The following is a 24,901-nucleotide window of genomic DNA, read 5'->3' as shown; positions in this document are numbered from 1 at the left end:
TACGTAATCAACAGAATCTAGCTTGTGTTCTACACTTTTCCTTGTGCAGATGCAGAAGAAAAGTGGCTCACCAGAGCTGGAGAACTGTAAGAGGTTAACATATTCAACATCATCAAGCACAGCTTTTCATTCACTTTCAAATGGAGCTGTGTGGGTGGCTACACAATGTGGGAAACTCTTTTCATTGAAGAATCTGAATATTTTGTAAGGAAGTGAATAGTTGCAAATAATCTTTTCTGTAACACTGAAATAAAGAACAAATGAGCTATTCTCAGAAAATACTGAAGCATTATTGTCTTCAGTCATTTAACAGAGCTATACAGAAAAAAATATTCCAAACTTGACAGATTCATATCCTAATCTTTCGCTCCTTCATCAGGAGGCTGTGTAGTTTGTGTAGCTGGTATCAGTTAAAGCAGAATGAGTTAAAGGAATACATTTGCTTCAGCACTGCGTGAAAGTAAACATTTTGGGAAATACAACTCAATTTCTTAAATTATAAATGTCAGCTAGAACTACGATAGTCAACCTGTGGCCCGTGGACTGGATACGTCCTCCAAAACGCGCAGCAGCCTGTGAGTGCCAACTGTTCGGCTTCCGTGGTAGAGCTGCTGCAAGCCACCCTCTTGTCCAAGGCCCCATAGCTCTTCCCCGCCATGTGTCTGAGACGACGTTGTGGGTTTATGTCAAAACATTGGATACCTGCTGCTTGAAGATACAGTTTTATTTTAGGAGGGGAAAAAAAATGTAGAAGATGCCATATTAGAATGGTTGAATGAAACAATACATTTGTTCTGTTTATTTTAATAGTCTCTCATTTTCCTACCATCACCTGCTGGAGATGTGGTTGAGGTCTTTGTGAAAAATAAAGCTAAAAAAAAAAATCAGTGTAATGACTACAGGAATTCCTGTGCCATTTCCTCTCTTAAAAGTAATTTTACTTTCAAGTTTTGGGCCATACGATAAGGTATAGCCAAAATAATATCTTTCTAAAAAGAGAGAAAGAAAGGAGCAAGTTCTTGCTCTGTATAGAGCAACAGGCTCCTGTTGGTTGGTGTGCTGGTTTTGGCTGGGGTAGAGTTAATTTTCGTCACAGCAGCTAGTGTGGGGCTGTGTTTGGGATTTTTGCTGGAAACAGTGCTCATAACACAGGGATGTTTTCGTTCCTGATGGGCAGTGCTCACACAGAGTCAAGGCCTTTCCTGCTCCTCACCCCACCCCACCAGCGAGCAGGCTGGGGGGGCACAAGAAGTTGGGAGGGGACACAGCCGGGACAGCTGACCCCAACTGACCAAAGGGATATTCCACACATACGAGGTCATGCCCAGCACATAAAGCTGGGGGAAGAAGGAGGAAGGGGGGGACGTTGGGAGTGATGGCGTTTGTCTTCCCAAGTCACCGTTAGGCATGATGGAGCCCTGCTGTCCTGGAGATGGCTGAACACCCGCCTGCCGATGGGAAGCAGTGAATGAATTCCTTGTTTTGCTTTACCTGTTAAACTGTCTTTATCTCAAGCCACGAGTTTTCTCACTTTTACTCGTCCAATTCTCTCCCCCATCCCACTGGGGGGAGTGAGCGAGCGGCTGGGTGGGGCTTAGTTGCCAGCTGGGGTTCAGCCACAACAGTTGGTCTGCACAGAGCTGCCCGCACACCTTGTAGCTGGTTTCATTGCCCTGCAGCATGAGGTGCAGCTCTGTGAAATGTGGCTGCTCGGGACAGAGCCGCCTGCCCGGTGGAGCGTCCCGATCAAATCCCAGACTCCCTTTGGAAGAGTGACAGGAATGATATGATGTGAGAATGAAATTTTGCTTTCATTTTTTTACAGAGGTGAAGTTTTTCCCTGACTTATCTATTAAACACGTTACTGCCTGTGGCATTTAAAGGACAGGGCCAGGCTTCAGGAGTCCCTGAGTCGTGATCCACAGCCCTGGTTTCTTGTATTTCCATCCATGACGTTTAGCAGTGATGCTGCAGGGGTGAAGCAGTGCTTTTCCTGCAGTCCGCAAACGTAAAGCACTGCAGAAATTCAGGGCAGCTGCTACAGCTCTGCGTGCATCTGTATTCCCATATAGATAAAACTTACAGTAAGCATGAAGGATCTCAAAGGCAAGCCTGAGTAGGTCAGCATTAGCCTTGACTAAACATGATTAACTTTATCCATCTCCTGGTGTATGTCTTTCCAATCCACTCCAGTGCTTGATTTAATTTTCCTTTTATGTAAACTCAAAGATTTAGCTTCATTAGAATGATTGCAGGGATTCACTGCATATGGCCTGTTGCTTTCTTGATCCCTCCAGGGTTTTCCTAGCAAACACTTCAATCTGGTGAGGTGGGGGGAAAAAAAAAATTAAGAAGTCGCTGACAGCAGGGCATGAAAGAGCTATCACAAAAAAGGTGCTCAGGGAGGAGATGTAGTAGGAATCCTGTTTGGAAAAATGAGCGGCAGGTTAGATCCTGCTGGGGAGGAGGGAAGCCGGCCCTGGGACTCTGCTGATGCTGGAGCGCCTGGGGCTGCTCCCGGGTCGCTCGGGTCAGCACACGCTCTACTGGGATCCAGACTAGGTGAGCTGTGTGCCTGTTTCCCTGAGCAATCATGTATTTTAGGTGATCAGTAGATATTCTTCTTCTTCTTTTTTTAATAATTAAAAATTAGTTGTAAAATTATTTTGGAGAGATTTTGTAAAGAACGGTATGTGCACTTGTTCTAAATTACCTGCTTTGAATGTCCGCAGAAGCATATCTTGTGTTACATCAGCCTTTATTTGTTTTTACCTTTTATAACAAGTTCAAAAAAAAGCCACAATTGTTGTCAAGTTTTAGGAGGTTAATTTTGTATAGGCCATTTTAGCCACTATTTTAAACTTGTTTTCTTATCAAAAAAAGGACTTCTGGCTTTTTCCACAATATTAGATCTATCATATCAGAGTACTTAATTGAATATTTTATTGACCGTCTGCTTGCCCTATGCTAACCTGCCTGACATCCAAAGTTTCTCTCTCTCTGGAGATGCGATGTCAGTTCTCATTAAGCAGCTAAGCGTGAATTTTCCCTTCGTATCTCCTGTGAATAAACTCCATCCCAGCAGGCAGACACTGGGCCCTGGTGCATCATGCAGACGTCCAGATCTGGAGCCAGGCGTAGGCAATGGGTGGATTTAAGGTGGTCTAGGCAGGGGTGTGCTGTACAGCACAAGTATTTTCCCTCTGGGGCTTGCATCAGCATTTTGTGTAATTTTGCTTTACGCAAATGTAAAGGTATCGAAGAGGAACGTTTCTTCCCCTGGCAAGGTAATTGCTTTATTTCTCGTAGAAGGAAAGCTGAAAGCAAAAGCTAAGAGGAAAGCTTTAGATTGGATATTAGGAAAAATTTCTTCACTGAAAGGGTTGTCAAGCATTGGAACAGGCTGCCCAGGGAAGTGGTTGAGTCACCATCCCTGGAGGTATTGAAAAGCCGTGTAGATGTGGTGCTCAGGGACATGGTTTAGTGGTGGACTTGGCAGTGTTGGGTTGACGGTTGGACTTGATGATCTTAAAGGTCTTTTCCAACCTAAACGATTCTATGATTCTATCTTTTGCTTAAATTAGGCAATCTATCCAAGAACATGGATTTGATTTACCGAGCAGTTGCAGTTACAAGTGCGTTTTAATTGTCTCAGTTCATTTTCCAGAATTTTATATCTGTTATTAATATTTCATTTTACTTTCTGTATAACTTCCTTTTTAAAATTTAAATTCTATATTTTCTTTCTTTGTAGAAAAACAGAAAATTGTGTTCTGTCACTGTATGGTTTTATGGCCATATAAACACTTTGCTTGCAGTCTGCTCTTGTTGGCCATTGGTTTTGAGAGCTCTGTACCGAACCTGTCCTGACTCCCTCTCAATAATATGCCCATGGTTTTTGCTGTGCTGTGACATTTACTAAATAATTTTAATATGAAGTAGGTTTAAATCTTTCATAATTCTGTAGTTGACATGGTTGAAATGGTGGACAATTTCATTATGTGCACTCCTTTGTATGTAAGGATTGTTTGGCAGACTAGTTATGGCATCTCTTAGCAAGCATCCAGCGGAAGGGAAAAAGAGAATTTTATTCCAAGCCATAAAATATTTTGGGCCACTTTTCATGGTGCGTTATTTTAAAATACCGCATTTTTAAACAGACTCTCAAAATAACTAGAAAATGCATTTTCCTTCAAGAAATAAGAATTCACACCAGAGCCTACCATAGGGACAGCTTTTGAATAGTTAACTTTACCTGAGCTCTGCTATTTTTAAAAAGCTCTCAGAAAGAAAACAAATTTGGAAGAACAGATTATGGCTTTGTGTTTTTAAGCGTATTTTTGTTGTTGTCGAGTTGAAGAGATGAACAGAGTTGGTTCAAATTATATCTGCGACTCCGCTATTTTTAAAAAGCTCTCAGAAAGAAAACAAATTTGGAAGAACAGATTATGGCTTTGTGTTTTTAAGCGTATTTTTGTTGTTGTCGAGTTGAAGAGATGAACAGAGTTGGTTCAAATTATATTGCTGCGACTCCACCGTACGACAGATCTGCGTTCACAGCAATGTGTCTCTAACTCAAAATGCAATAAGAAAGGGAGGAAATTTAATTTTGTTATTGTGATTACGGAGGTCTGCGGGAGAAGTGGGTCTACGGGGTGCAGTCCTCGGTTCACGTGCCGGTTGGACGGCTTTGGGTTTTTAATGCCTTTCTTTTTTTCAAACTTGGTGTCAGATGTTGTAAGTTAATTTATTTTCCTATTAGTTTTTGCTAATGATACTAAAGCCTTTTTTTTAAAAGCTTTCCTAATTAATGATATTCTTGCTATCAAACAAAAACTATATTGTCTTTGAGAAGTGCCTGAGTATTTTAAAACAACAGGCTGTTAGTAGGTTTTATTGCCTCATGAATTTAGGGTCAACACACCTATTATTTGCCAGAGTTAATTTGTGCTGGGTTATTGACTGTCTGGGTTGTTAGGGATATCTGACTCTTGTAAAAGTTACACTCATCTCAAATTGTTGTAATTTTATTCTTTCTGCTCTACTTGCATGGTGCCACAATATTTAGCTAATAAAAGAAGGGAAACAGTTGTACAAAGGCAGGGATTTAACTTCAGGCTCGTGAGACCAGGGGAAATAAGACTGTCATTACTCTTTATATTCCTTCTTTCTAACACTGAATTGTTTTTACTTTCCTTTAGATAAGGAGGGGGTAAAGACAGCTTTCTAAAATCGTAAGACATGTAAAAATGTACAAGATACTTAGGATTTGCAGAAGTGCCTAATTAGGCTTTTCAGATGTCTCTGAGTTCAGTGATTGTCTACCAAGGTAAAGTTAGGCCAGTTGCAATGAGCTCAGCGGCACTGAAATAATGCAGCTAACACCAACTCCCTGTAAAAAAAATTGAAAAGCATAGTTTCATGTATAACTCTGTACGTCAAGGTGAAAATATACCCCTTGGACTCTCCGAACTGGAAGCACAACAGATAGTAAAACTAGCAGTTGGTTTTAAAAATTTCGTAAGAAGCCATCCCTTCTGTGTTTACAATTCAGAAATAAATTGCAGTCCTGTAGAATCGTAACTTCTTCTGTTTTTCCAAGTGTCCGCTTCCATCACAAATCTGAGCCATATGTCCTTGTGGGCTAAGATGCTGGCTGAACTAAAACATAGTCCTTTTCTATAAACCAGCATTCAAATACGCAATGGCAAGCCAAAGTCTCTTGCTGTGTCATGCCATCTGAACTTCAGTCGATAAGCAGGTCCTCAGCAGAATCCAAATTTGCCCCAGTAAGTCATGACCTGTAATGTGGGGATTGGAAAATATCCAATTATTCTGCAGGACGTACTGGGAAATAGTATGTTTCTGTGTAGGAAATTCAGAAGAGTGGTGAGCTTGGTCCTGTTGTCCCAGTATTTTCCTGGTCAGATTTTTTTATATGCCTAAATATATTATTACTACTTTGGGTGAAAGTACTGCATTTCTAGAAATGACCTTTGCTTCGTTCTGGGCTGATAGAAACAATTAAAAATTATTCCTAGGTATGCTGGATCTCCTGCAAATCCAGGGTACACTTGACAGAAACTTGTTCTGAAAGACAGTTAGTACAGTCTACATTAAAAAGTAGATGGATATTCTGACCTCTAAACCCAGGACTGCTGAGCAGATGACAGTCTAATTCTTTGCTTCATTTCCAGCGGGCTCTGTCTTTTGGCTCTCTGCAGTGGATATTTATTGCATAAAAAGGGGGAAGCATCTGATACTGGTTTAAGACCATGAGTCTAGGAGTTTCACTGACTGCCATAGCAATTGTGAGGACAGTATCTAAGAAACTAAAGCATCTATGATTATCTTGTATTTAGCTGAGATGCATATGATCTCTGTCATGGTTGCTTTGTAAATAACTGCCCCAATCCTTCCCGAATTATTTTTACTAGTTTTTAGTGGGTGTATAGCTTTTAAAACTGGAAAAACCAAAAGCTGGCTCTGTTCATTTTCTCATGAAATTGCAGCCAGAGCAGTAAATTCATAGCTAAGCGCTTACTCATTGGCTACTGTATTATAAATAACTCTTCACCTTGGCCCTGTTTCTCCAGCCATTATTCACTGTGAGTAGCACTTACTCATGAGCACAGAGTAGCAGAGAAGTAAATGATTCTGCTATCATTACTCACAGTTTTAGTACCCTGGCACATCAGGAGGTCTGCTTTCAAATGAGGCACCGCTTTCCTGGAGGAGAAGTAGCAAATTTTCTCGCCTGATAGGACTGTATTTGCAAAAAATAACCCAAGGAATGGCTACTGAGTCAGTGCTTTCAAAAATCAAAGCAGAGAAAAGTGGGGAGAAACTACAGGTATCCATATGGGATATTTGGAAGTGTATACGCCTAAAAGGTTTATCCTTGGGCTTTGTCAGAAGTGCAAAGCTGGGGCGCAGATTAGGAGCACTGACGGGAGAGCCGTCACCTCCTTCCTCCTGCTTTCTCCTTGCCATTACACTGCTTTGCTTTCAAAGTGTAAATTAACTTAAAGGTTCAAAGCTTTTGGGGAAAGATTCCAGACCAAAGGTCTCTTTTCTGGGTGGTTTATTGGCTGTCCTGTGTTTGCCCGCATCTCTAGTGTTTACCAGCTGAGGGAGTTTATGAAATTTTGATGTAGGAATTAGGTTGTTGCTCATCTTGTACCTTCTTGCTCGTATTATTGACAGTACCACTGAACTGCTTGAGGCAGATAGCATCTCAGTGATCACTGTGCTATTTCAGCTCTCCACTGCTGACAACATCAGAAGTGTTTTAACAGGGTTTTAATGGGCAGCCTCTGTAGCTCCTTGGAGGGTTGCAAATAGCTGCTGTGAAAAACCTTTTCTGCCGCTCTGAGCTGACATGCTCTCCTTTTCTCATCCAGCTGCTGCTTGTTTGTATGGCTGCAGCACTGTTGACAAGTACTTCTCATTTGGGCCGGGCACTGTGGAGACCGTGCGAGTTAAGCAAGTTCCTGCATCTTTTGGGTGAGCTGCGAAGAATAACGACATGGTTGTGAAACCACTGGGAAGGGCAGCATGATGAGATGGTAACCCAAACTGTGTTCAGAAATCCCCTCTTCTCTGTTAGCTGTTTCAAAGAGTAATCGTACAAGTTACGCTAATGCACAATACAGAGCTTTCTTCTCTGTTTTGTTGCTCACAACTTATTTCCGATGATACCCCAGAGCAAGAGTTAATGATTTTGAAGAGAACAACCTTTATTTTTTAGCAGAAAACAACAAAAAAAAAAAAGGATAAAATAAATCACTATTTCTCAAGACAAAGCGTTAATTTGATAGCAGCAGTTTCTAGCTGACTGGTTGCCTTGCTCTGCTTGTTACCAGAAATGAGGCCCTGAGCGCAGCTCTCTTTGGACTATGTAGAAGCTTTCTCCTCCCCGTTTTGCTTAATATAACTATAATGTGCCCTTTATCACACTTCAACTTGAGTAATCCCAGTTTAGAAATAGTGCATAATACCCATGGGAAAAAGCACTGGAAACGTACATTATAAAAAACATACAGATGAAGCTCATAAGATCCACTGACATGTAAATTTAATTAAAAAATTATAGGTTTTCAATGAGGGCTTGTGTCTTCAATTTACCAGTTTCCATGACTTCTTCAGAAAAAGTGTTTCTTTTTGCATTCTTGGTGGAAAACACTCTGAGGGATATTACAGTCCCCCAGAAGAGTATCTATTCTGTGTCACAGAAAAAAAAAATTACCCAAAATACGTACACTTCAAATAAGTAAGAGAAATACCCACTTTCTTGTTTTGTTTTATTTCTGTCCTCTTTAACAAAAGTTAATCTTTCCAGTAACCAGCACTGCATGAAAAAGTGTGTCCTAACTGCGTGAATAAGCCTCCTTTTCACTGCACGTGCAAATTTAAAGTATTTCAGTTCTTTCCATAAAAGGCATGTGAGATTGGATAAAATGGCTAAGCTGGCGAGTGGGCAAGCAGAAGAAGAGCCAATGGCCAGGGGAAGAGGCAGGCTATAGATAGGGCTCATTATATAAAGTATCGCTGTTCAAAGAGGATTCTGGCTTAAATAAGAGACTCCCAAAGTTTTATTGAAAATCTTATGAATTGCTCCATCTACTGCATGTTTAAAGGAAGAAATCCCCAGCAGCGAAACCCCACCTTACTTGGCGTGATTTCCTGGGGCTGAGAGCGTGCCGTGCAGAGCAGCCCAGCGCGTCGAGGTTCGTGCAGTGGGGAACGCACAAATGTGCTAAATCTGGAGATTCTCCTCTAGGTCCTCGGTCTAAAATCCTAAGTGAAGAGTAAAACTTGAATCTCTTGGCTACTAAAACTTAAAAGGAAAATCTAAAGATCTTTGAAACTTGCCAGGATTAAATGCTTTTCTTAACTCTATTCTTCTATCTACTCTTCTTTCAACAAACCCGATCACAAGCTGAACTACTTAAATATCAGTGTATTATAAAAGCTACTTCTGCTTAATACCCATTATTTCAGTTTTTAATGCAGTAAAGGCAGTGGCTTTTGTGGTGCTTTATTAAGTCCAAAGCAGCTGTTCAAAGGACCAAATCCTTAGGTTAAGGGAGAGAGAAAAACCCCTTGTCATGGAATTTCAGCCCCTCGGTAAATGGAGGAGCCGTTCAGAGCACAGCTCTGACTTTCACGCTTCTTTCTGCCTTCAAGCTTGTGGTTCTGCTGTGAGTTGCAGCACTGAAAACCACTGTGGGTTTTGTTTCTCTAACTTAATTAATAAAAATAATTCATCAGTAGCTGATGCCTTTCAGAGTGGTTTTTCCCTCAGTCAGCTTACTGGGGAAGAGGGTCATTATAAATTATAGGTAGCAAAAAAAAAAAAAAAGGCAGAATAAAGCTTCTGATGTGGTGGACTTCTCTTAACGTAACGTCCCAGCCTAGTTTATTTGAAGAAACTTGTAGCCAAAATGCTGTAATCTAGTTTATATACATTGTTCAATGTATAAAATGAAAAAAAGAGTTTAGAGTGTTTTATGAGCAAGACCAGAACTTGCTTGGGGATTATCTGTTTTAAATTCCAGAAGTTATTATCAAAACAGAAATTTCTAAGATGTACTAACCTTGTATTTGGAATTACAGAATTAGCAGTATTTGTTTGACAGCACATTTTAAGTGGGAGAGCTTTATAATCAGCTATATGTTCACGTGACATTTTCTACACTGCATACATTATGTATCTATACAGCTTATACCACCCCTGGGTCAGACATACACACCCCTGCTTGTTGATGACCTGAGACAGTCTTCTAGGGGCTTGGAGTACCTGGTGTGTCACCAGCTTCAGAGCCATTAACAAGAGCTGAGCATGCTTATCCCTCTGCGCTCCTCCTTCCCTTCCCTCCTCTCGTCCTGCGAGAGCAAGTGACTTGTTCCGCAGCTGTGGTGCGCTTCAGGACGCTGCTGCTGCTGTGTGGTGTTCCTTTCTGTTGAGTTTGATCTTGATTAAGGGAAGACAAGGGGAGCGAGTGCTGGTTTGAGTTTATTATTACGCGTATTGTTTGTCACCGTTGTTGGTTCAGTTGATGCTTTGAAGTTAGTCTTGCGTTGGTGTTGCATCTTAGGCAGAATTGTTTCCTGCTTCCCTGTTCATGTTATTTCACTTGCTTTTACGTTCACTTCTATTTCATAGCTTTGCTCTGCCAATTTGCATATAATTGTAAGAAACTTGGCTTTTGGTTTTATCCTGTAACTTTTTCTTACAGGAGCCATTCTTTGCCATGCAGAAAGACACTTGTGTGAGTAAAAGGCGTTGGACTAGCCTTGTTATTACTGAGTTTCCCATTAACAAAAATGTATTATTTTTAATCTTGTTTCTTAACATGTTGTAAACAAGGTCACAACCAATTAGAAATCAGAGCCACATTCATTCAAAAGGGTGAATCTGACGTAGTTATGCCTGTATTTGGAATTACAGAATTAGCAGTATTTGTTTGACAGCACATTTTAAGTGGGAGAGCTTTATAATCAGCTATATGTTCACGTGACATTTTCTACACTGCATACATTATGTATCTATACAGCTTATACCACCCCTGGGTCAGATGCATACACACCTGCTTGTTGATGACCTGAGACAGTCTTCTAGGGGCTTGGAGTACCTGGTGTGTCACCAGCTTCAGAGCCATTAACAAGAGCTGAGCATGCTTATCCCTCTGCGCTCCTCCTTCCCTTCCCTCCTCTCGTCCTGCGAGAGCAAGTGACTTGTTCCGCAGCTGTGGTGCGCTTCAGGACGCTGCTGAACAAGAGACAAGAGCTGAGCATGCTTATCCCTCTGCGCTCCTCCTTCTCCTCTCGCCTCTCGTCCTGCGAGAGCAAGTGACTTGTCCCGCAGCCGTGGTGCGCTTCGGGACGCTGCTGTGTGGTGTTCCTTTCTGTTGAGTTTGATCTTGATTAAGGGAAGACAAGGGGAGCGAGTGCTGGTTTGAGTTTATTATTACGCGTATTGTTTGTCACCGTTGTTGGTTCAGTTGATGCTTTGAAGTTAGTCTTGCGTTGGTGTTGCATCTTAGGCAGAATTGTTTCCTGCTTCCCTGTTCATGTTATTTCACTTGCTTTTACGTTCACTTCTATTTCATAGCTTTGCTCTGCCAATTTGCATATAATTGTAAGAAACTTGGCTTTTGGTTTTATCCTGTAACTTTTTCTTACAGGAGCCATTCTTTGCCATGCAGAAAGACACTTGTGTGAGTAAAAGGCGTTGGACTAGCCTTGTTATTACTGAGTTTCCCATTAACAAAAATGTATTATTTTTAATCTTGTTTCTTAACATGTTGTAAACAAGGTCACAACCAATTAGAAATCAGAGCCACATTCATTCAAAAGGGTGAATCTGACGTAGTTATGCCTCTTCATCCAGGTGCATTATGTGATTTCAGTAAGTATGCAACGATCTGCCTATCCGAGCAGGTCTGGACTGTAGCAAGATCCATACAGAGAGGTTTAAAGGCTGACTGCATCGCTACAGCTTTCTGTTTCTTTAACATCGTGGAACAGAAAACAGTGTACGATTGCACAGGTTATGTCCCTACTTGAATTCTTTCTGTCTCCTTTCCTTTATTTCCATTTAGCTCGTGAGGAGAGGGGAGGGTACCTCAGGTTCCCCCAAGCACTTAGACCCAGCTTTACCCTTTTCCTCCAAGATCAAAAGGCAGAGGACCACCGGGACAGCTGGCACTGCTGTCCGAGGCTCAGCAGAAGATTTCAGCTGCCAGTTGCTGGTTACTGTTGCTCTGTCAGGATGGGCAGGATGCAGATGTAAAACAAATATATTTTCATCCTGCGTGTCTGGGGACAGGCAAGGTACTGCATAGCCAATAAAGAGCACTTCCTTGCTTCAGGGTCAAAGAGTTTCCCTAAAACTAGACCCTGTGTGTAACTCTATAGGTTAATTCACCTAAAATAATTTCTAAAATTTCCTTACATAGCATGTGATTCTTCAGCGCGTGAAGCAAATGTAAGCTGCAGGGTCTTAATTAAAAAAACAGAAAAGAAAATCTCTCTCATGCTTCCCTGCGAGGGCTCGTGCGTTAGTTGCGAGGTTCATGTGCTGTCCTGGAGCATCTCCTGCATCTGCAGTGCAGCGCGGGGAGGCTGCGGGGCGTGGGGCTTTGCTGGGCGCAGCACCCATCGCCCATGGTGCAGGGTGCTCAGGCGAAGGCCACGCTGTGACAGAAGAAAGCTGAGACGCTGGTTCATGCTGTGTAATATCCGTTTGTATTTATGGCCTGATTCTGAAGGGTATTAAATGTATAAAATATGTATGCTTAAATGATGTATTTGAATCTTAAAGTCACTCCACTGTTAATGTGCTTTTAAGAGTTTTCATGACGATGTGCTTAGGTAGGAACAAATTGGGCTTGGAGAAATGTGTAGGGAAGTTGAAATTTAGGATGCCAGGTGGACTCGAGCTTCTTCGGCCGGGTTTTGCAGCAGGAGGAGGCAGGGCTGGAGCGTGGCTGTGTGCTGCCCCTCCATGGCTGTGGCACTTTCCTTACCAATTATTTTGCCTCCAACTAGAGCTAGCCCTGGGGCAGTCAGGTATAGAATATAGATGTTAGCAGCCGCTTGATTGATGATGCTTCTGGCTTTGACGGAGGAGAGGGTGTGCCTGCTCGTGGCTTCGGCCATCTCTGAGCAGGCTCGTGGGGAAGCCTCTGCCATTGCTGCGTATTCTTCAGTGACTAGACATAAGGCGACTCATCTTGCAAATGTTTGTAGTCACATGCTGCAGAGTTTTTTAGGCAAATCTTGTTTAAGCAACTGTCGGATGAAAACTATCAAAGCTCAGTTTTGTTCCTGTAAATCTCAGAATATTCGTCATAGGTTAACGGGGATGAAAGCAGTCATGTGTAGCAAAGCCACAGTGCTGGGCTCTTGTGTTCAGGAATTTAGAGGGAAATGAGTATCCTCTCGCTTTCATTTACTTTCATTACTGTGTCTTCCTCTATTTCCATGCGCTGAGGTCTGGCAGTCTTGGAACTAGCCAGATCGTTTCTAAAATGCAATATTTGCCCTATGCCACTTATTACGAGTCTGCATCTTCAGTGACAGAATTGATTCAGTTGGTGCTGCTGCACTTTTAATGTTACCTTTTATGTTCATGTTTGTTCCAACAGAGTGGCCACTAGCACAGACGGCTTGAACTTGTATCACCCGCAAACTGACAACGCTGGAGCCACCAGTTTGTCATTATCCCTACTAGTGTATCTGATTTAATTTTGTGACAGTGGATTAATTCTTAAAATCGCAGTGCTTTTTGCTCGTTAATGGTCAGTAAATGATTCGGGGGGGTGGGGGAATGGAATTCATCAGTTTTGTAGTCGTTGTAATTCTTCTAGTTTTAAGTTGTTCTATAAATATGTCTTTATGGATGTAGTTTTACTAGCTTAAAAACATCTAATTGAAAACAGTTGCTTAAATCTCTTTGGATCAAGAAGGCAGTAATAAGCAAAGAGAGTGTCTTATCCCTACAATCCAGAAACACTTAGTGACTGGTATACTCGGTGCATGTGTAATCAGCTTCTTGTTTCATTTAAAAACCTTAGCTCTTTTGGTGTGATTTAGTACTTCACCAGCAGCATGTTTTTTCTTGTCTCTAAGATTATCAACTAGTGAAACAAAATATAAACCAAAATGGCATAACATACAAAAATGTTTTTAAAAATATTTAATTCATTTATGCCATCTTGTTGTGAGTATAATGTGTTCTAGAATATCACCGGGCTTCCGAGAAAAAAAAGCATTAGATTTGCCTTCTTGTAAATTAACGTTTTGTTGCACATTACGTAACGTTATTCTTATGACTTAACGTTTGCATCAGGCAGGGCTGATCTCTGCTATTTTGTGAGGTACCCAACAGATGAACTCGTAGCTCTTAGATGAGATCAGCCTGTGCATTTACCTATTGATGCTGCTTGTGATTCCAAAACCAATGAGCTCCAAGGGATAAAGCTTGGATATGCATACCTTTGCTTTCTGAAATAGCGAGGGGGTCGTTGCTGTGATTTGGGGTTGGTTCCTTGTCTACTGTTTGTTTAATGTCAGAAATTTAGGTCCTTTCTAGCTTATGAGATGTAATGACTGTAGATCCCATGCATGATAGTGAGATACTTCCATTAGTTGAAACACTCTAGGTTATGTTGGCAATACATTTAAACAAAAATTATTGATGACCACTCCAGTTGTTGGCCTTTTTTTAAAGGCTTATACCTGCGTCCCTCTGGCTTGAAATGTGATACCATTTTCCAAAGTGGTCCTCAGAAAGTGCTCTACCAAACCTCGGAAGCCTATAAATGCTACACAGCTCATTTCCAAGCCGGGAAGCAAGGAAAAGAAAGCCTGTCTGTGCTGGGGGAGAGGGAATGCAATGCAAATTTGCAAATGCAAATCTTTCTTCATGCAAGTGGGAAGTAAAACAGGTTAACTTACATGATCTTCAGTGATCATTTCTTTGAGCACCTGTGTTCATTCATATGGCTAGGACTGTTCTCATGGTCAGTTATCAGATCTCATTAAGAGTTGTAATTAACGGAGGTGGTAATTTCATAAATTTGCAAGGACGCATTTAGCTGTGCTCTAGATTGCGTGCATCTTGTTCCTTATTGCTTAAACAGGCGAACTGTGACGTGGACTTTCATGGGAAAACTACATCGCTCAAAGTTTTGTAATTTTCCTTTTTTTATTAATTTTATTTGTAAATGTCAAATAATTTCATATGACTTTATTAATCTGAAATATTAAAAAGTTGTGGTACTATCGTGTCTCAGACGTGGGCGGTTTGGACAGGCTGCCTTCCCACAATATGAAGGAGCACACACTTGTGCAGCTACAGCATCTTATTCTTTGTTCAGGACTTAAAATGCAGTGAGAGTTCAACCCCTGAAATTCTTTTTCTGAGTCTTTTTGATAAGCAAGTAGCACTTCACACAAGCCCATTGTTAAAAATCACTTGCTGTTTGGTGGTTTAAGAAATGCGTAAGTGTATTCTGTCCATCTAAAAGCCATCTGTTATAAAAAATAATCAGACATCCTTTTTTCCTTGTACATTTGTGTCATTCTGTGAATCAGAAGCATTTTATGTACTAAGGGCAATGTGCTTTGCTTTTGGAATTCCTGAGTTTCACTAAAACCCCGGGGCATAGTTGGTTCAGGAGACCTGAGGTGACCTGTAAATGGGAGCTGCTGTGTCCCTTTGCTGCTTAGCAAGATCGTCTTAAAGAGAAATTGAAATACAGTGTCCAGATCCAATATGATAACATTTTAATGCAAAGAGAAAAGCAGTTAGTATTTTTATCCTAGTTGACCTCTTGAAAGCACGTTCAGACGTTAATTACTTCTCATAGCTTTCCTCTGAGAGGAAGATGGGCAGTTTCCTCATTTGTAAGTGACAAATCTGAGACAGAAAAAAAAATTAGGTGACTTTCCTGAACCCAGAGAAAGTCCTTATGAAAGCGGGACGGGAGCTGAAGAGTTCCTGTACAGGCACTGGCAGGCACACAGCTTTGAATGCTGAGCTCTCTCTGCAGGCAGGAAAGGTGTAGGAGAAAGTAATAGCTTTTTTGCAGATTGTTTTGCTTATGACAATATGCTGTCTTGTTTGTGAACCAGCCTTTCCATTCTTCCTGGACTTCAAATAACGTCTTAGTTTTTCTCCTAAATCCAATGATTGACTGTATATAAACATGCTGACAGTCTCAAAAATAATGATGAGAAATCTGCTCAATGTGCGTGTGTGCGTTATGTCCAACAGAAAGAAGTGAACATTGTGTTTAAGCAGCTGGGCTGCCATCTTACCGGGGTTCCCTTCTTTGGTCTTCCCCAGCCTTCCTGTGGGATCCCTTCTTTCAGTTTAAGGCAGCTTAAAATTAATTAAGAATCTTTATGGGCATTGTCTTGAAGTTGGATTCATTTTTAAAATCTAAAATCTAAACTATTTCTCCTGTAGAGGAAGTGTGAATCTCTTTCCTCTTTGTTTCGCTGTGGGTGCAGTAAGGTTATAACCCTCCTCTGCCTCGGCATTGCGAAGTCACGTCTGTTCAGAGCAGCACATCCCCGGGGCCGCCTAACACCGAACGCAGCCGGAGCTGTTGCAGGAAAAATTATCAGAAGTGCAAGGGCTTATTCTACTGCACCGCTTTTGATGATACTTTTGATTTTGGAATTGCAGAGGGGATTGCAAGAATTTTATCCTTTGCACAAGTCGAGGTTCAAACCTAGAGTCTGGGTCAAGATGGCGATGCCTCTAAAAGAAAAAAAAAGACTATAGATTCTTTAGGTGAAGGTTTGCTTCTCACGTGCTAGTAAAATACCCAGCACCAGGTTTTAGGTTAGCAGCCAGACCAGCCAACATCCACAACCTACCTTGTACAGAGGGGAGGGGAGCAGATCTCTGAGGGCCTGAGAAGCTCCAGAAGTCATCTGCCACTCGCATAGAGACACGGATGGGTCCTCTGTGCCAGAGTGGATCCTGTGGGATCTCCATGTGGCCCCCGCTGCTGACTGGAGCCTTCTCCAGTGAGGTGGCACATCCATGGCTGGGGCCACACACGCTGGGCCCAGCAGTTACTCTGCTCCCCAGCAGTGAAGCAAGTGTTGCTCTTCATACTTGAAGGTGCAACCATATCTCCTAGGCGCTGGAAGCGTGCGACCACGGGATTTGAGGCAAGTGATGCCCGGATTCCTCACCACACTCACGTTTCTACTAGGCGCTCTGCTGCCTGGCTGCTAGATGTATCTAGAAAGATACATCTATCTATATGTATATCTATATCTATACCTATCTATATCTATATAACTCTAATCAATATCTATATCTAATCTATCTCTTTGAAAATCTTTCCTGATTGACCAAATATTAGTTAAGATTTTTAAAACAAGATCTAGCAGTATTAAACTATAAATTAGAAGAAGATAACATAATCTATTACTTCCTATGTATTTCTGACCTAAATAAAGGTCTCTATAACTCTCTTCCTCCCAGTGAATCAGTAAGATGATACTCAAACATAAGTAGGTGATAGATAAATAGATAGATATTTTAGATCACACCTCTAGTCCTTAACCAGAGCTCCCAAAATAAAGGAAATTGAAAATTGGGGGGTCGCTAGGAGCCAGAGGGGACGACGGTGCCCTTCTCTGTCTTAGCACACGCAGGGTAAGATTTGGCTGTAGAAAACTTAGGGCTTTTTGAAGTTTTTATATTTTAACAAACCACAATTAACTGTTCAGGTGTTATAAATCCGAGTGATAGGCATTTCACACTTTGTATTAGGCAGGGCTGTAACTTTGCAAAAGGCAGTTTGTGCGCTGCTTTCCCGGTGCTGCTGGCTGCTGCCCTGCTGCGTGGCAGCCACGTCCTGCAGAATAAAGGAGAAGGCTACAAGGAACGGCAGAATAGCTCTTCAAGTGGCACTGTGTTCTCAGTGCTTCTTCTGTGCCTCTGTTTTGTCACCTCTTTGTACTTCTGATGGAAGAAGAATTGAAATGTTTTCCTACTGATGGGATGTTGAGCAGAGGGCTGCTGCTAGCTCATGTTGATTGTGTGAGATGCAAGATGAAATTCTTGTATCAGTTGGGAATTTTGTGGAATTTGCTGCCGTTTGACAGTGTTTCCAGATGGAAAGGAGCAACTGTCTGTTTCTGTACAGTGCAATTTTCATTTACTTTAAATGGTTTTGAGTTTGGGGAGGGGGGGGTCTGCTGCTTTGTTTCCAGTAACATGAAGACACATGTTATTTCCACTGGGCTATCTGGAAACTTTTTCTCATGCTGCAGTTCTGTTACAGGTGTGTGTCTTTTGAACAAAGACAAATTCCACTGGAAGTGTTATAAAGTTAGTTGCATTTTCAGTTATTTTAATGATTCCTTATTTTTCTGGCACAGTAGGTTAGAAACATGTTAAAGCTAGTGGTAAAGTAATTTATGAAGGGCAGATGGAGTTCAAAAGGTTCAAATATACAAGTTCAGTTCCAGCATCATTTGGATCTTCACACCTCAGTGTCCCAATAGAGAAACTGGATACTGAGTTGTTACAGGTTTTACTGTAAAAACTGAGCCCTCCAGAACTTTTAGTAACTAATGGATTTTGCAGAAATGATTTAACTACCCTGGATGTCCATTAGCTGTTTCGCTTTTATGTCTTTGCTGGAAACCTAAATGGCTTTTACTTGCACTTTTTTTACTAGTTATGTGTTTGCAAGAGATGTCTTTTGTATTACAGTAGCCAGTAGGAAAAAAGTGATGCACTCAAAAATTGTAGGAGCATTTAATCATAGTATATCCCAGCTAGAATTTAAACTGTGTGTTGTCAAGAAAGTTTCCATCTGTAGCATACCAATCCCAAGCTGACTACATGCAGTTTTAATCTTCTGACTCTTGAATTCATTCTTTTTTGTGTGGCTTTGGTGGTGTTAAAATTTAATCCTCAGCAGTTACATTGTATTAAGTCTATATTTCTCTCCTTTCCTTGCGTGTCCTACTTTATTACTGGCAATGGATTTTGAAATATCCTGAAAATCTGTGCTTTCTAATATGGGGATGATTGATAAAATACCTTTCTACCAAATGGGTAGTTTAAGAAAGTTTCCTGTCATCTTTGTCAAGCTGCTAGATACTTAGCAAAATTAATCCCCTGTAATATACTATTCCTGTTAGAGGTGCATGTCTTTGATGGGCAACTGTCAAAAATATCTCGCTGATTTAAAAGAATTTTTCATCCAGTTAGGTTCATCATGTGTCACTCATACTGGTTTTATCTGTATCACATCACAAATGAGAATGAATTTTGTACACTGATATTAATAGCAATGCATGCCATTTTCTGTATTGCAAAATGGTACAGAATAAGAAAAAAATAGATAAGTCTACAGGTTTTCGGTACGTGTGACAATTCTGGAAATTTTACACATGGAAAAACTGGCTGGCACAACAGCAGAGGAATGGTAAAACCACTTCCATTTTGGAAGAGAGGAGATAGGACGGGTGTATTTCTCCATGTCGAACAAGCACTTAGCAGGAAGGTAGCGTTGAAGCTGGTATGGTTCACCACACAAGGGTTTTATTTTGTGGTGGAAAATCTAATCTTTCCAAGACCATTTCTCTTGGGTATAAGTCTGAAGTCTGCTTTATATTGGGAGATTGGCATGAAATCCACAGCACTTAAGAGGATAAAGGCCTTTGTCTCCACAATGTACATTTTTTTTTTTTTTGGAACTATAAAGGCAGTGGAACAAGAAATGGTTTTAGGTATATAATGTTAAGATCCAACCCTGTAATCCTTTCTCAAGTAAAAATATGTTATAGATCAATTTTATTGATTCATATCTTTTTTCCATGTGTTTTAGAAGATTCACTTAAAAAAAGGAAACCTTTCACATTTAACTAATGATTAAAGAATTAAAAAATGATGAACTATAAGGACCTACTCCAATTAGTCAGAATGACATCTTCTTCTGGTTCCTCTGTAGGCACCATTTTCTTTCTGGGAGAAGCATGGGAGACTTTTTTTTTTTTTCTTTTTTTTTTGAAAATACCATTTCTCTTATTGCCTTTCTCATTTACATGGTCCCTTTAAAGGACCCTGCAGCCTATTCATACATTAGGAAATTGGGTAGCTCTTCAGCTTCAAGATATACTGAGCAATTTTCTGGGAACTGTTGTGATCGTTTAATAACATGCAATATTTGAAGCCCTTCTCTCCTTCCTTGAAATATTACAGAAAGATGGATAATAAATATAAACAAAGCATCGCAAGGAAACAGGGCAGGGTTAGGAAGGGAATAACCGGGTGAGAGAAAAAGGGGTGATGCAAGGAGCTGCTGGGCGGGGGAAGATGGCTCTCTGCGAATAGATGTGTTCAGTTTTCAGTTTACAGGCAATGGAACAGAAGAAACAAAATCAAGAGGAGGAGGAGGAGGAGTTGAAAGGAATGAAAAGACAAGAGATTTATTCAGTAAGTAAATTAGAAATTATATCAGATAAAGAGATGGAAACAAGAGCAGATCCCTGACTAATGCAAGTTGTTCTGGCACCGCTGACTTCAAATCAGTTTACACTAGCTCAGGATCTGGACAGACTGGCTGAGTTGAGACCAGAGACTAATTTTTTTAATCTGGACTTCCTTGCTTTGTATACTTAAATTTGACATTTTCTAACATCATAAATTAATGTGCAACAAAAATAGAATTGGCTTAGGTACTCACAAGGAGAGAAAAGTGATAAAAAAGATCGTCTGTCTGGTGCTCAGTGATCTTTGATGTCAGAGGATCACAGCTGTTAGTGTATCAGTTATAATGAACATTTATATGGCTACTTTTATCTTGAACGGACTAGCTATTCTGTCTGATGAATATTGACATGATTGAAGTGAGATTACATAGATTTTAATCAGTTGAGGTTCTGGCTCAATATATGCAGTTGTATTTGCTTTGTTCCACCTTAATGTAGTAGATTTCTTGCAACAATATTAATGCTTTAGGGGAACTGTACCTATTTGGAAAATATTTGAATACTTTGGTGTCTGTCAAATGTAAGTACCCAAACTGCCCAGCGCAGGCAGCCGCACTCTGCTTTCCAAGAGAACCACGGTCGCTGACATTTTAGAAATCAGTTTTACTCCCCGGAAGAAAAACAGAGTATTTCTTCTGTTTGTGTTAAGCCATGGGGAAAGCAGCACCTTCTGAATCGCCAGGCAGCTTTGTGTCAGGCCCTCGTGCTTTACTGAGCTAAGGTCCCTTACCAGCATATATAAAGAATTAAGAATTTTCTGTTTCTTGAGTGACTCATTTTGACGGTCAGTTTGTTGGCCAAACACTGATACACTTTCATTCAGATGTAAAATTTAGAGCAAATGATGGCCAGCATATTGCTGTGGGCTGCATTTTTTTTTTGTCTGTGTAGCAGTGTAATGCTTTGGCCATCCCTCCTCCATTTCTGTTAAGGCACCTCCTGAAGTCAGACTTAAGCTGCTTTTAAAATGAGCCAGCATCACTTGGATGTGGGTGAGGTGCAGCAATTTGGGAATTGCTCCCAGCTGGTGGAGAAATGATTTCCAAGCAAGCTGGGTGGCTCTTTAACCGCTCTTCCCAGTAGAAATGAGCTCAAATATATAGAAATTGTTGCTTTGACAAATAAGCTAATGAGCCACTCAAGTTGCTTTATGTATTGAATGTAGTTGCTTGACAGTTATTATTATTTTCTAATGATATTAAGTTATAAATTATTAACAAGTGTTTAATTTCAGTCCAAACAGATCCAACAAAAGGGATTTGTACAGTTATGAATTGCAGCAAAATACAAAATTGTTGTTAGTATATGATAATATTACACATTCTTGGCGCCCTTTTTTTTTCCCCCCTCTCCCCCCAGCCAGTCATGAAACTTTCTTGACCTTTTCACCTTTAAACTTTATTTGAACTTGGAAAGAAGACTTGTGAATTGTGGAGGGGAAAAAAAAAAAAGAAAAGAAAAAGGGTGGGGGCTGGGGGGGAGAAGGTCTGATTATATGTTACCGTAACAGTAATACTAGCAAAATAATCCTCCTCTTGTGCATGAGTGTCTGCTACTGCAAGCTTCAGGGTAATAAGCTCACATGACATGCCTAGAGGCTAATGCTGGCCTATGCTTTTTTTTTTCGGTACATATTTAAACAAAGGCTGATTATCCAAACAAGAATTTGGACTGCAACAACTGGACCAGTTAAATTATAGTTAGTAAAACTTGGCGCTTTCGGAGCTTGGAATGTTACAATTACAGCTGGATCCTCATTTGTTAGGCAGCCTTACAAAATAATAAAAGTGGAGATTTTTATCTTTATAGGACATAGCTTAACTCTTTGAATACAGAGAACTAAGTGCCAAATATTACAGTTACTGCTTAGACATACTATTTCGGGCCAATAAACATGATTAAGCAGTTGTATCCATGCTCTATAGGACGCAGGGCAAAGGGAGCTGCTTTGCCAGCACTCGGATGCTGTGGCACTTGTAGTGGACATCCATTATCCTCCAGGATTTCTCCGAGATAAGGAACAAAAACACAACAAGCAATTTATTGTTCGATCTCCCTTATCTTGCTGCTGTCTTTCTGACAGTGTTGCTGTGTTTTTATTTGAATTTCTCTGCTTTTTATATTTCGTGTTGCTATGACAAAAGCTTGCGACCGTGTAGGATCTAGATGGTCGCTGGAGTTGGTCTGATTTTCACCTCTCAGGTGAGCTGGACAGCTGTCTTCAATACTGTTTTCAAACCATTAGCAAACTTTTCACGAAAACCCCTGAGGCCTCCAAGATTGCCTCTCCCCATTGCCGTCCTCGTGGGGCTGCTCTGGGGTGAGTAGGTGGCAGGGGATGTGCAGACAGAGGTTAAGTTTCATTTTAACAAACTGCTGTTGACCGTTCCAGACTTGTTTTCCCTTCTCTCATCCTACAGAGAGGGATTGGCTTTGATTAGTCACTTGCAAAGCCAAACTTTGGCTTTCTGGTTGTGTAATATATAGCTCTGGTTGCCAATCAGAAAATGAAAGTTCTTTTCCTAAAATTAAACAGAGAGTCCTTATCATTAACCTAGAACAAATCAATATCTTTGCATTAATTCACATGGAGCAGGGCCAATTTACAGCTTTCCCTGATCTGCCCGGTGGTTTTTTTGTGTATAGGTTTATCTCACTTTCTTTTTTAAGAAAGTGTTTATCGTTTGCATTTTCTGAAAACCTTATTGAGTAATAATGATTGAAACTTAAGCAATCAAGACTATCCAGAATGTTTGCAAGAGCCCCCCAGCTAGATAATGTTTACCAGGCTATACCAGGAGTTTTATCTTTTGTCTTCTTTGCATAGTATAAAAGCTAGCATTCATTAAAGCGTGAAAAAGTTCATTTCCTTTATCGTGACAGTTTTACCATGTTTCAGTGTACTTTTGTCTCAGTAGTGACAAATAATATGGATAATATGTAATTGCTGCAATCAAGATACCATGGGAGTTATGAGAGCAAGGAGTAGGTATTTTTGAATGAAAGGACATTAGTTTTCTTGCATTGAAAACTGGGAAGTTAAAGATTTTTAATCAAGATAAACTTGCAGATCCATAAGGTGCAACTTAGTCTGGGAGAAATTATACCAACTGGAAATAAGAAAGACCTAAGGAAAAATTGTGAGTTAATGTTTACTCTTTTATTACTATTTCAATCGAATTACTTTACAACATGACCTTTTAAATTGTAGCTATTTTAAAAAGTATTTGTGTGTCGCAGGCCCATGAAAGCTGTGGTGGGTGCAGCACCTATCAGCTCCTGCCCTCTCATCACCCTGAGCTCTGGGCTACGCCGGCTCCACGCTCAGCGCAGAGCCCAACACAAGGGCTTTATAGTCAAACACTCGAAGTTTTCCATGGCCATGGCTCAGGGGAGGACTTCTCTCTCTGTACCAGGACTTCAGGCAACAGCCGCTTTCTGTGAAGCTCTTGACTCTTGTTGGGGACCACTGAGCCTACAGGAGGTGACGCTGCTGAAGGAGGAACCAAAACCTGGATTCTGAGGGCAAACGTTTGGACTTTGTCTCCTTTGGAGTTTACCTGCCGTGTGTATGGGAGGCAATCAAGGGTTTCTTCTCCCAGTTGTGGGAAGGAGTCTGGTTCTTGCTCTGTGCTCCCCCAGCGATCATGCTTTTTGCTTAGTTCTTAGCCATGCCATTGAGAAGAAGTAGGGATGCCCCTGATTAGTCTTTTGCATGACAGTATTTAATTTCAAGCAACAGTATTTGGTTTCTGGCCAGAAGAAATCCTTTATTTATTACATCTGCTGTCCTTGCTTTTTTCCTGTATTGAACAGATTCGTCTTATGCCATAGTGAGGTGATTGAAAATAGTGCTTTGCTGATTTAAGGGACCCAGGTTTACAACCTAGATACAAATGTCTAGTACCTGGAATACCCATCAAGAAAATATCGTTGGTGGTAAAGCGGAAAAGAAAGCTTAGCTGATCCACTAGGTATTGCAGATGAGATGATCACCTAGCTGTTGACAGAGGGAATCTAAAATTTTAGAACCTGTCTTCAGACAGTCTGAATATATTTTCAGCTGCCAAGAAGTAGTCAACGGGAATGATCCGTGGAAAAATGAGAGCAACATGCTATATCTGTAAGAGGCAGTTTCAGTCCAGCAGCCTTGCTTTTCAAATATGTTCTAAAACAGTAATTAAGAAACAGTCTTGGATCAGACTTTAAGTAGCCAATGTTGTATTCAGAAATTATTCCCTGTCTTAATTTTTCTCATCTGTGGTCTTATCTAATTCATCTTCTCTTTTTCCCTCCTCCTCTGTTGGGTAGATTTATTCCTGGAATCAAGTGAAGCAAGGGAGCGAAGGAGAGGAAGCAGGGCAGGAGTTAGTTGCCATTGCAGAGGTCTTTCTGAACTACTAGAGTTCCCACCCCCTTTCTTTTCCTTGCATCGTGGATTTATTGTGAATTAATCTTCACTTTAACCTTAAAACAATTCAGATTAAATCACAGAGAAAGAAGAGAAGAAAGTTCATGGTGTATGACTCAAAGTGAGAAGAGGTCCTCAGTAAAACGTCATCAGCCAGAGCTACACTTGGGAAAGAAAAGAGTATTTCTCTTAGCGCATGAGTCGTATTCGCCATTAGGAAAAGGAGACGCTGTCGTTCTAATCTGATGTGCTGTAGCTGCTGCAGGAGACCACGAGACGATCTCCCTGTTACGGACACTCTCAGGCTGTTTCCTGTAAAGAGTGTTTTAAATCGATCATGGAAGTCAAAAGAGAAAACCTTTCACAAAAATGCCCGTTATTTAAGAAAAAAGAAAGAACAGATTTTGAACTATTTTGTTGCTGAGGCTATCGCTACAGCAGCCACTG

The 24,901-nt window shown here is 40.8% G+C and overlaps 1 protein-coding gene across 7 annotated transcripts in view; it reads left to right on the top strand.

Moving 5' to 3' along the window:
* BCAS3 (BCAS3, microtubule associated cell migration factor) overlaps nucleotides 1–24,901 on the top strand; it is a 386,307-nt gene that overhangs the window by 255,714 nt on the left and 105,692 nt on the right. The window contains exon 23 of one of the 7 annotated variants that reach the window (XM_009278232.2): nucleotides 13,155–13,647. The exons of the other annotated variants lie outside the window; for them this stretch is intronic. Within the exon in view, the coding sequence (XP_009276507.1) occupies nucleotides 13,155–13,180 (26 nt within the window). The 3' untranslated portion in view covers nucleotides 13,181–13,647. Of the gene's footprint in view, nucleotides 1–13,154; nucleotides 13,648–24,901 lie in introns of those variants that run through there. 7 annotated transcript variants of the gene reach the window in all.

This window comes from Aptenodytes forsteri, unplaced genomic scaffold (genome assembly GCF_000699145.1).
Source record: "Aptenodytes forsteri isolate BGI_AS27 unplaced genomic scaffold, ASM69914v1 Scaffold66, whole genome shotgun sequence".
NCBI classification, from domain to species: domain Eukaryota; kingdom Metazoa; phylum Chordata; class Aves; order Sphenisciformes; family Spheniscidae; genus Aptenodytes; species Aptenodytes forsteri.
This window is presented reverse-complemented; position numbering and strand designations above follow the sequence as displayed.